The 12,131-nt window shown below is 44.6% G+C and overlaps 1 protein-coding gene across 16 annotated transcripts in view; it reads left to right on the forward strand.

Moving 5' to 3' along the window:
• Nucleotides 1–12,131, forward strand: part of NRXN3 (neurexin 3) — a 460,573-nt gene that overhangs the window by 354,651 nt on the left and 93,791 nt on the right. For all 16 annotated transcript variants that reach the window (XR_012237139.1, XR_012237140.1, XM_073610156.1 and 13 more), the window contains one exon: nucleotides 6,261–6,432. Coding sequence is in view for 14 of the 16 variants with exons in the window: in XM_073610156.1 (XP_073466257.1) it covers nucleotides 6,261–6,432 (172 nt within the window). In the remaining 2 variants the exon portion in view is untranslated. The remainder of the gene's footprint in view (nucleotides 1–6,260; nucleotides 6,433–12,131) is intronic.

Below are 12,131 nucleotides of genomic sequence, written 5' to 3' on the forward strand. Positions count from 1 at the left end.
GCTGGGTGTAAAACTGTTCCCAGTCCAGCTCTGGATACCATATTACCATGTTTCTGTCTACCCCCCCCTCACCATAATCAGACTTCCATGTGTTTACCCACTTTCCCTCTCCCCATCCATGCCCACTTACTGCCATGTGTTTGTCCACCCCCCCCCCCCCCCCATCCATATCTGCATCTGCCCTACTCCTTCTCCCCATCCATATACAGTGACTGTCATGTATCTGCTCATTCTTCTTCTCACCTATATATATTTACTGCCGTGTGTCTGACCACCCCCCTTCTCCCCATCCATATACACTGACCACCATGTGTCTGCTTACCCATGTTCCTCCCATCCATATGAACTGACTGCCATGTGTTTGCCCACTTTCCTTCCTCCCATCCATATACACGGACTCTGTCATGTTTGTTTTTTTCTTATGGCACCCATGTGTCTATCATGAGAGCAGAGCCTTTGATAGATTTCCTGTGTTGCAGTGAGAGAAGAAATTGAAATTGATTAGCCTAAAAGTGCCTAATTACAGGCAGATTCATCATGATGCTGTGACAAGCTCTCTTTAATGACTGAGCTGTCAGTGATAAACCATGGGATGCACCCGGGTCCTGCCTGAGCTTACAGGCTTAATGAGAATTGGATTGCGGCCAGGCTCTGTACGAGGGCTGAAAGCCAACAGACATGTGATGAGGGGCCCAAAGTTCTTTACACATGCATGAAGATGGAAGCAAACCTGCAGAATTCCCACGCCGGAAAGCCATGTTCAACACTGCAGGTGGATCTCTTCCCAAAGGGGGTCTCTGTGCTGGTTAACAGTGCTATGAAGAGTGAAATTACATGTTGCAAGCAGTTGATCATGTTCTGGTTGGTGACACCTGGACTGAATGTTAGGAATTAACAGGGAGCAGCGTCCTCTGTGGAAGAGAAGGTGCTGGATAAGAGTAAACTCCGTTTTACCTTATATTTTAAATATTTTGTTTGCTTAGAGTTCCCCAACATAGAATAATTATTTTGCAGGGACTGAAATGGGGGAGCAGGACAATCATAACATTATATTTGTGAACCAAATGTGGCATAGTGTGTGCCACTCAGGCTGTAATTCTAATCCTGTGCCCACCACCATGAGTTGCTGGCCAGGGAAGGAGCTTGTCTCGACTCTCGACAACATCAATGTGGAACAGGAGCTGTATCCCATGGGCCACACATCGAAGAAAACCTGCTGTATGGAGTATGTAGCAGTCTCAGCCCTGTCTGCTTCAAGGCCACACCCCCAGCATGTTTTTGTCTGCCCCTGGGAGCTTAAAGAGTTTGTTACCTCAACACTTTATATTCCTAAAATGTGCCTGCTGTACTTGTATGAGAAAGTATCCTGTTCTCTTTGTATTGCTTCCTGCGTGGGAAATCCCTGGTGTTCCTGACAGTCCCTCTGCTTTCCTATTAAAAACTGACCACACAAAGCAAGAGAGCACACCCTGATTAATTCTCTAGCTATGCTGGAATCTCAGCCTGCTCTCCAATGATCAGACTTGTCCTGACGCCCCCCGCTACACAGCCATTCACTGGGAAGCTCCGCGTGCCGCTGCTTCTCCTCCCCCCAGCTCTTATGCAGCTGATAACGGGATTGTGATCACTTATCAAAAAGGGGGAAAAAGGTATTTATAATATTTATATCTATACAAAAATGTTTTGTCTTTTTATTTCTATTTTAAATTGAATTGGTTGTTTTACAAGGTGATCGTTTACAATTACTGGAGAAGCTCACAGAGGGGAGCAAAACACTTTGGGGGCATGGCCTAGCAGGAGCCTGGGCTGAGACTCCCACATACTTCATATAGCGGGTTTGCTTCGATGTGCGGCCCATGGGATACAGCTCCTGTTTTACATTATATTTGTGACTAACTGATGTATAATGGAAGATTGTGTTATGACATGGTTACACCTTCCTTCTGAGCACATTCCTTGCTGTTCATTGCCCTTAGAGCTTCGAAGAGGCAGATACACAGGACCTCATGGGTACATGCACACATGTTTTTGTTGACTTATTTTGAAATGGCTGCCCTACAGTGCCCATTACCTGTCCCTCCTGTTTTACTGGAATTCTGAGGTCCTGCTCATCTCTGACTTGCTGTAAAACACAGCATTGCCATTCTTCTGCCTAATATGTGGTTTTCAGGTGCCACCTCTCTACATGGTATGTGACTTTCAGGTGCCACCTCTCTACATTATATGTGGCTCTCAGGTGCCACCTTTCTTTTCCCGGTCTGTGACTCTCAGATGCCACCTTTCTCTGCGCAATCTGCGACTCTCAGGTGTAACATCTGTTTTCCCAGGGCAGTATTTATTATATTATGTCACTGTATTTGCAGTTTTTGCACTAAAGATTGCGTATTTGCATTGCTCAGCATTTGTTTGGAAGCTCCGGTATATACTGTATTTATTTTTAGAGGTTTAAAGTATTCTGATATGATTGTTGGGTTTGTGCTTTGTAAGATTTTGGTTTATTGCACTAGTTAGCTGTATATACTGCCTCTCTCTACCTGGAGTGAAACTTCCAGGTGCCACCTTGCACTGCCCAGTGTGTGGCTCTGAGGTTCCACCTTGCTCTGCCCAGTGTGTGGCTCTGAGGTTCCACCTTTCTTTGCCCAGTGTGTGGCTCTGAGGTTCCACCTTTCTTTGCCCAGTGTGTGGCTCTGAGGGTCCACCTTTCTCTGCCCAGTGTGGGATGATCAAGTGCCGCATTTTTCCGCCTGTTTTGTGATGCTAAGGTGCCGCTCTTTGTCTTTTTATGGGACTGTCATTGCTGCTGTGTGTCCCATGTGGGACTCTCAGGTGCCCCTTAATGCTGTGTGGGACTCTCAGGTGATGCTCTGTGTGGGACTGTTGTGGGGCCACCGCTCTGTGTCCTGTGTGGGACTGGTGGTGTCACTATGTGTGGAATGGTCGGTGTCCCTCAGTGCTCTGTGTCAGATGTCAGTACCACTCTTTGTTCTTTATGGGCCTGTTGTCCCCCTTAGTGCTCTGTGTGGAACTATTGGTTGTGCCCTTCTCGATCTCTGTCACTCTTCGACTGATGGCTGAGAAGAGCACTTAGAGCCTTTTTCAGGATGCCGTTGAGTGATGTTCGGTGTGTGTGGGTGGCTTGATGGGTGAGATCACAAGGCTGACAAATTTCATGTAATCATATCTAATCTTCCTCTAATGCCCGGGGAATAAGTCTTTGCTCTTACATGCAGAATTACTTTCAAGAGGAGTGACATGGTTACAGGTCTCTGCAGTGAATTGTACATATCAGTGTATGCTACCTCTTACCGCCCTGCTGGCTGCTCCTGTGTTTTCCTCCTTTGGCCTGAGGCCAAGACTTAATATGAGCCGAGCGCTCAGGTCAAAGTGAATTAGATCTGATTCTGGTAGATACATTTGTCGAACCATCAGGCAGCTGATGACATTTAAGAGGACCTGTCTTACATTGTCAATGATAAGCTTCTTTAACAATGATTTAAGGGGATGTTTTGAAGCAACCAATCACCAGCTTAGATTGGGAAGACAAATACAACTGGATAGGTTACACACCTTTGCAAGTGTTATAAAAGCATATTTGCCATAGTCAAAGCGAACACCAGGTGTTGTAGCACTTGTAGTGTGGGTAGCCATAGTGAAGATGGAGTGTGGAGAGATTGTGGATGATCTTCCTTTGGGGGGGGGGAGGGGGGCATATGATTGTGATATTATAACTATGGGCTCTTCTTGGCGCAGGTTTGGGTCTCCTGAAGGAAGCACCTCAATTCCTTCCATGCTTGATAGGGAAGTGTTCAAGGTCTGAACATATTTGCATTTCTGTGATCCACAGCGTTGTCTGTGCCGCATCCCAGATGTCTCCTGAATCACATAGGCAAGTGGTGCTGGATTGGTCCCTTGGCAGCAGTAACAGGAGCAGAGGCAGAGAAAGAAACCGTAACATTTATACTCAATTGGAATTAAATGTATTCAGATTTTTACTATGTGAAATTGGCTGTCAGCTCGGGGAGTTCTCATTCTTAACTCATTCTTAACTCTTCTGTGGCAGCAAAGTTCCCGAGCAAGGCCGTCACTTTTTTGCAGTATCTCCATGTATTTCAGCAGGACTGTTGAAAAAGTTGGCAATTGGATTTAAACCCATCATGGGTAAAATACAGGGGGCTCCCACTGCGGACCCCTTCTTCTGGAAATGCTGGAAGTAATACTAATTTAGTAACTTTACAACTTTGAAACAAGTATGCAGATCAGCAGTTCCATTCTCATGCTAATTCACTGTCCACATGCTTCTGACCTCACTTGCTACATGCTTGATCCAGGTCATTGATATAGAACATTTCCACCAGAGATGGCCAGACAGCTGGCATCTTCAGAAAGTGGCCCCTACATTACTCTTCTGACATGTTTCTGTTAAAGCAACATCACCTAAGTTATATAGGGTCATCAAAATTCAGCTCAGTTATGGGGGAATGAAAGTTGTACCTCTCATTGTGCCAAACAGGACAAAATGTGGGCAGCAAACAGATTAAATATATTAAAATACAACCAAAGGGGACCTACTACCATCTACCAAATACTCTGACCACAGGCATAATCCTAAAATAAATAGTTTAAGGCCAAACTCACACCTTTGCATTATGGTAATGCGTACGTAGCTGGACTGTGGTGCACCGCCATTCATTTTGAAGTGCCATCTGCATTTTTTGTACACCAAATGTAAACATGTGAACTATCTGTGCATTGTGGTGCTTTTAAGTAAAAAAAAAAAAAAAAAAAAAAATAATAATGCAGGTGTGGTAAAAGGTCCCTTGTGGTGTGTTGGAAGCCCATTCTTAGCTGCCTTTACTAAACACATGTTAATAGGACACCATGCATGCTAACGTGCCTACAGTGGTGCCCTGCAAAGGTCTGAACCTGGCCTTGTTAGTATATTCAGCCAAGATTCTTAGGAAGTTTCTGATATGTACAGGTTTATTTAAGGACTGTAGCCATCTTAGGCAGGGTGCTCAACTGATACAGATGATGTCATTCCATTGAATACCATAAAGACTGTGGTCAATCGATTTTACAGTATAGTAGAATGATCTGCTTCCATCTGAGCCTTTTGTACCACCAGCTTCAGCTCGTATGCGTCACCTCACAAATGTTCCAACTAATGAGCTCAGTTGTCACTACATAGACTTTCCATCTGCTTTGTACAATAAAATCGAACAAGCAGAATATTTCTGAAGAATCAGTCTTTGGGGACGTGGCTACGAACCCTAAAATATCTAATTCAGAAGAACATGAAGACAAGGCTGAGAGACAAGAATACGTGTCATAAGGGGGATCAGTACAATCTTCATAGGTGGAGGGTCCTTCCTCCTGTCTGGCTGTGAACATGCTGGTCTGGAGGCCAAGGAAAGCCCAGTTAGATGAGCTCATAGAGATGGTATCTTCTGACTAATGTAACAGGAGGCAGCAAAGGCCCCGAGCACCAATAAGCTGAGGGAGTAGATGTTTGTACACTATACCAGATGGTAGCAGGATGTAAAAGAGGCTGACATGGTTTTTCAGGCCAGCAATTGTAAAGCTCAGATACCAGTACTACTTTGCATACTGTGAGCAGTGTGACATGTACAGTATGTGCGGGGGGGGGGAAATGCAATATATTTCTGTAATATGTGCACACTTACCATGTTTTGTCTCTAAAATTGAAGTACAGAAAAATACTTGTTCATCTGCCAGAAATCCAGGGCGTTTTTAACTTCCTGTAGTGAGCTGACAACGCCACTCTTGCTGCATTGAGTTAACAAGGAATGTTGTCGGTACTTGCCCAGTTCTCTCTGCTTGACTACAGAGTCCCGCCTTCCCGTGTCTCTTTCTGTCCCTCTTCACATACAGGCCTTTTTTTTTTTTTTCCTCCGCAAAGCAGATGCTGCTGTCTTGACCCCCACAAACCTGTCCACACATACTGTGTGTAGAGATAGGGCTTCGGATGGATGTATTTCTGGGGACATGGCTACATTAATAGGTGCTGATCTCCCGAAAGCTGCCCCTGCAAGAATTTTACAAGGCTGGGTGTTACTGTCACAGGGAGTAGTAAATACTGTTCCTTGCTACAGGAAATAAGAAAAGCAAAAAGATAATGCTGGTACACGATACATAGAGGGGAGGTTTGAAGGTAAATTTGGATCATGCCTGCATAAATCCTTAAATATGAATTCTGATTCTTCCATTTATGTTACTAATCTCTCTCTCCCTTTCCACAGGAACAAGGCAAAGTTGGTGTGAAATTTAACATCGGTTTGATGGACATCTCTATCCGGGAAGAGAGTACCCCGGTGAATGATGGCAATTATCACGTGGTAAAATACACCCGGAATGGAGGCAACGCAACCCTACAAGTGGATAACAGGACTGTGAACGAGTACTACCCTGGAGGTAACCACACAACACCAGCCAGTGTAGCCTATTGGACTATGCAGCTTGTAGGAACCTAATGGGGCGATCTGTACACAATACTGAGGTTTTCATGGGCATGGACGTAACTGCACAACACCAGTGTAGAATATTGGAGTATGCAGCAACCTAATTGGGTGATCTGTACAACATACTGGGGTTTACATGGGGGAATGGGACACGACATGCAAGGGGCAGCAGCAGCATCATGAGGTAGCAGGCATACCACATTGAAGTGGGCTTATAACCTGATGTAAATCAGACACTATTGATTTCATAGTTTGAAAATGTGAAGGTACGGAAATCAGGTCCGGTAACTGCTCCCGGGTGATGGTGCTGGCACTCGTTCCAGAAGGCAGTAAAGTTCACACTTGGAAGGAGATCAGTGGTTCTAGAATTTGCTGACTGAACTTTATTCACAAAATGTAACGGCCAGCCAATGCTGAGTATTGGAAGAATGGGCTTCAAATCCAGGAAATCACTTCCTGGGGAATAATCTTATCCTCATTACACGGCTGCCTTCACTGGAAAATGAGATGCAGCTTCTGTAGCAGTGAAGCTTGGCAGTTTGGAGCTCTCCAGCTGGCACTGTGTGGGAATTCTGGATTTGTTAGTTCCACATTGGAATTAGGGCTTCATACAGGGAAGGAGCTACATTATGCTCTTATACTAAACGCCTCTCTGTACCATGTGTAATCGCATCCCCCAAGCAGAAATCTGTATTTTTTGGTTTATGTGAATGGAGTTCTCATGTTAGCACTTTGATTGGTACAGGCTCAGATTCTGACACGTGTTTCCAAAAGGAAGCAGTATGCCCAGGGTAGCTAAGCAAAAGGAGCACTTACAGAGCAGTGGGGGCTGGAAAGAAGTGACAATGGTTGACAAGTGACACACAAAATCCATTGTAAGACCAAAGCTCTAGGAACACCTGACCATCAAACCTATATGACCTTATTGGGCATCAAATTCCAAAACCATGGCCATTAGTATGCAGTTGGCCTCTCCTCCTTTGCTACTATAACAGCCTCCACTCTCCTAGGAAGCCTTTCCACAAGATTTTGAAATGTTTGTTTAGAATATTGTGAGGTCAGGTAATGATGGATGAGAAGACCTGGATTCCAATCAGTGTTCCAATTTATCACAAAGGTGTTCAGTAGGATTGAGGCCAGGGGTCTGTCCAAGTCACTCTAGTTCCTCCACACCAGACTGGTCAAACCATGTCTTTATGAAGAAAGCTTTTGTACACAGGGGCTTGGTCATGCTGGAACAGAAAATAGACTTCCCCAAACTGTTTACAGAAGATTGGAAGAGCACAATTGTCTAAAAATGTGTTTTGTATGCTGCACTATTACCAGTACCCTTGACTGGAAACACTTGAGCTCAATCATTTGGAGGGTTTCTCATAACGTTTGACCATATAGTGTATACCTAGGATTACTTGATAAAATGATGCAAAAACCAATGATGAAAGTCAGAATGCTGCAGAATGTTTTCTGATTGGCTGTGAATGGTTAATACACTATTTATTTTTACAGCTCATTTTTTGCCTTTTTTAAAAGTGGCCAATCAATGTTGTCCTGTCCATGCTGAGCTTATGCCGCGTACACACGGACGGAATTTCCGTCAGAAAAAACTTGTCAAGAACGGAGTGACGTACAACACTACGACAAGCCGAGAAAATGAAGTTCAATGCTTTCGAGCATGCGTCAAATTGTTTCCGAGCGTGCAAGGTTTTTTTGCACGTCCAAATAGCATATAGGCGATTACATTTTCGGATAGGAACTTTTCCCGACCGAGAAATAGAGAAAATGCACCCAATCTTTTGCTGGATGGAATTCTGCCAGCAAAAGACCGATGGAGCATACACATGGTCGCATTTTCTGACAAAAAGCTCTCATTGGAGTTTTGCTGACGGCATTTCCGATCGTGTGTACGCGGCATTAGAGTAGGAGCAGTCAGCAGGCATAGAGCAGCATTAATCATCTAACAGTGTACTAACTTCTTCCATCCAACATACAGCTTATGTGGGGCTGATTTCCTACAACCAAATGTGCCTTATGCAGTGTGACTTGAGATCCTGCATCCAATTTTGACTTTTTCCTTGAGTTCTGCAGCTGGCAGTGGAGTACTGATTAAACAAGATCTTCTGTCTTTGCACAAATATGTCTCTGTTACTTCTTGCTTTTTATGTAGGGGAAGTGCTAAAAGGACAAGCTCCATTATCTGTCCCTCATTCTGGGAAATAAATATGCCTGTTATATCACCTTTCCCTGAACTTTCTTTGCTATTCAGGTTTATTACAGGAAACCTCTGCAGATAGGTTGGTGACATGTAAATTGTACTGTATTTTTGTGATGCTATTAAGCATGAGTAGTAAAAATAGTAAACTTTGCAAATAATGTTTGCTTCTCTCAACTTTTTTTTTTTTATCTCTACATAATACTCACAAATACGCAACATAACCATGAGGTGTAGGAAAACAGGGTGCACCACATCAATGGTATTAGAATGAAGTGGCCTCCTTCACCAAGGCTTAAAGATCTGTTTTTGATGAAATGGTGGATTCAAATGAATTGGAGAAATCTTGAGTAATATTGTGGTCAGGCTTCAGCAGCTGATAATACCAACCACTAGTTAAAGGCCATGTTATGCCAGGGTTCCCCAAGCCATTCAAGTCCACCATTTTATCATAAACATAATTTTAACCCTGAAAGTGGCACTTACAGTGGCTGAGACACCTTGGACTATAACAAATGTCTCCAACTGGTGGCCCTCCAGCTGTTGCAAAACTACAAGTCCCATAAGGCATTGCAAGGCTGACAGTTACTAGCATGACTCCCACAGGCAGAGGCATGATGGGACTTGTAGTTTCGCAACAGCTGGAGGGCCGCCAGTTTGAGACCCCTGGCCTATAACATTCCTTTTTTAGTCGTAAAATATTTTAAGACTCCAGAACCATTGATGTTGTGCTCCTGGTTTACTACATCTTCTTCTTCTTTATTTTACCCAATGTGTCTGCAAGGCCCCTTTGTGTTTGAGAATCACCTAGCTATAGTACACAGCATTATAAGATTTCGCTCTGCACAGTAGAACCTAATCCAGCACCTCCCGATCACACTTCCTATTCAGACGAGCCAGGCTTAACCCCCAAAATGAGCACCTGCTATTCTGGCCACAGTGGACAATTTAAGGCAGGCCATAGATGATTCCATTTTCTTTCCTGAAACCAAAAAAATAACTTGATTCCCACATCAACACAATCAGTGTTGATGGGGGAATCCCTCCCGCAGCGCTATTGTGTTCTGCTGGGGGGTGGGGAGGGGAGCCTTTCCGGACGGGAGATTACAATGATTACTGCTAGCGGCTATAGTTGCTGGCAGTAATTGCGTGCCAAAAATACGACAGGCTGGTTGTACCAAAGTTCATTGATGGATCGACTTCAGTATAACCAGCCTGCCCATACATGGATCAAATCTTAGCTGGTCCCTGCTGTATCAGCCCAAATCTGATCCATCTATGACTGGTTTAAGAGCCTGAGCACACATACTGAAACAAGATAATGCTGTTCTCAAACAGATACATGCCGGCATTCTGGTGTTTCTCTTGCCAGAAGGTATATATTTACGAGAGCAGCAGATTTGCTCTGCTCTCCATTCAGGTTTCAATTTCTTAATAAGCAGAGGTAGGATGACGGTAACTTCCTGGCACTGCATACAACAGTGGGCACAGTCGGCTTATTACTGCCACGCTCTCCTCCTCTGCCTGATCATTGTTCTTCTGCCTGTGATCTGACAAGCTGAATACTATTACCGCTATCAAAGAGCATTTTTGCTCTTCGCTTTAAAAGCTTCTCGGAAGCCAATGATCTGTTCAGGGCAGACTGTGAACTACTGACAAATCCCAAGATTAAACGTGGCCACCATGAGAGATCACACCGACCACTACTAGGTGCACAACAAGTGCAGATCTCTGGGAGCAGCTACGCTGCTGGGATGTGTTGCTAAGTGTACAGGGAAATGGGGGCAATTGAAATGGCCATTCATTTACAAGGGAGAGGACTGACCTAATATCGGTGTACTAGGAAGGTTCAGTGTGTCCTGTGTCAGTGTATTCTGAGGGTCTGTGTGTCCCAATGTGGGAGAATTAGGTAGGTATCTGTGCGTCCTGGTGTTGTATACGGAAAAGGGGAAAGGTCAGTATGTCCTGGTGTTGGTGTATTCAGAGGGGTCAGTGAGTCCTGGTGTCAATGTATCGAGAGGTTGGTGTGTCCTGGAGTCGGTGTATTTGGAGAGGTCAGTGTGTGTTGATGTTGTTGCATTAGGTTGAGGGAAGAGTGTGAGTCCTGGTGTTGGTGTATTTGGAGGGGTTGGTGTATTCAGAGAGGGGCATTGTGTCCTTGTGTTTGGTGTATTCAGAGTGGTCTGCATGCCCTGGTTTCAGTGTATTTGTTGGGGTCAGGATGTCCTGGTATGGGTTTATTTGATAAGGGGTGGGAGTGTCCTGGTGGCTGTGTATTTGTTGGGGTCAGGATGTCCTGGTATGGGTTTATTTGATAAGGGGTGGGAGTGTCCTGGTGGCTGTGTATTTGTTGGGGTCAGGATGTCCTGGTATGGGTTTATTTGATAAGGGGTGGGAGTGTCCTGGTGTACTTGTTGGGGTCAGGATGTCCTGGTATGGGTTTATTTGATAAGGGGTCGGAGTGTCCTGGTGTATTTGTTGGGGTCAGGATGTCCTGGTATAGGTTTATTTTATAAGGGGTGGGAGTGTCCTGGTGTATTTGTTGGGGTCAGGATGTCCTGGTATGGGTTTATTTGATAAGGGGTGGGAGTGTCCTGGTGTCGGTGTATTTGTTGGGGTCAGTGTGTCTGGGTGTTGATGGAAGGGAGAGATTCTGTACAGCTCCTGAAAAAATTATTCTACAAGAAAGGGCAAATGGATGATGTAGAAGAATTGGTGTGAATGAAGGAATGGATTACTCTGGCAAGATCTGAGCAGATCATTTCAGAACCTCCTGGGACAGTGGGAGTGATGGGACCACCTGTGCTTCACTTTGAGAACACAGCAGAGTCGGTGATAATTGTCATAATTAGCTGTGAATCAATCTGAGCTCCAAACAAAAGCAGCAGACGGATCTCAGCGGGCTGCAGCATAGCGCACAGTGTTGCTGGGAAATAACACTTCATAGCTTTGTGTTAGTGACACCATATAGTCCGGGTGTGTTCAGACTCCTGCAGACAAAACAATCCATTTTATGGGGGTCCCCCTGTTCTTCTCTGCGTTCATCTACAGTAACCCACAGCAGCCAATCAGAAATCACTGGACAGCACTCTGTCATTCAGTAATAGGCAAAATTGAGCTGCTGTGGATTATTGGAAAAAATGAGGGGCAATAAGTGCAGTAACCCATAGCAGCTATTCAGTCATCACTCATCTTACGGGTGTGAACTAAAATTTGGTTACTACGGGTTACTGCACTTTTCTTATATTTTTCAAACTTTGGTGGTGAGATTTCAATGCTAAAAGCCCAGCTCTGTACACCTGACCCTGCTGCTGAATTTTTGAATATCTTTACAAAAAGAGGAGCGAGAACACCTCAAAGTGGGCATGAGCACCTAATGGTGCTAGAACATGGAAGGATAATTTCATCACCGGAGTGCCAAAGATCTATAGGAAGGCAGGAGG

Source organism: Aquarana catesbeiana, linkage group LG13 (genome assembly GCF_042186555.1).
Source record: "Aquarana catesbeiana isolate 2022-GZ linkage group LG13, ASM4218655v1, whole genome shotgun sequence".
NCBI lineage: Eukaryota > Metazoa > Chordata > Amphibia > Anura > Ranidae > Aquarana > Aquarana catesbeiana.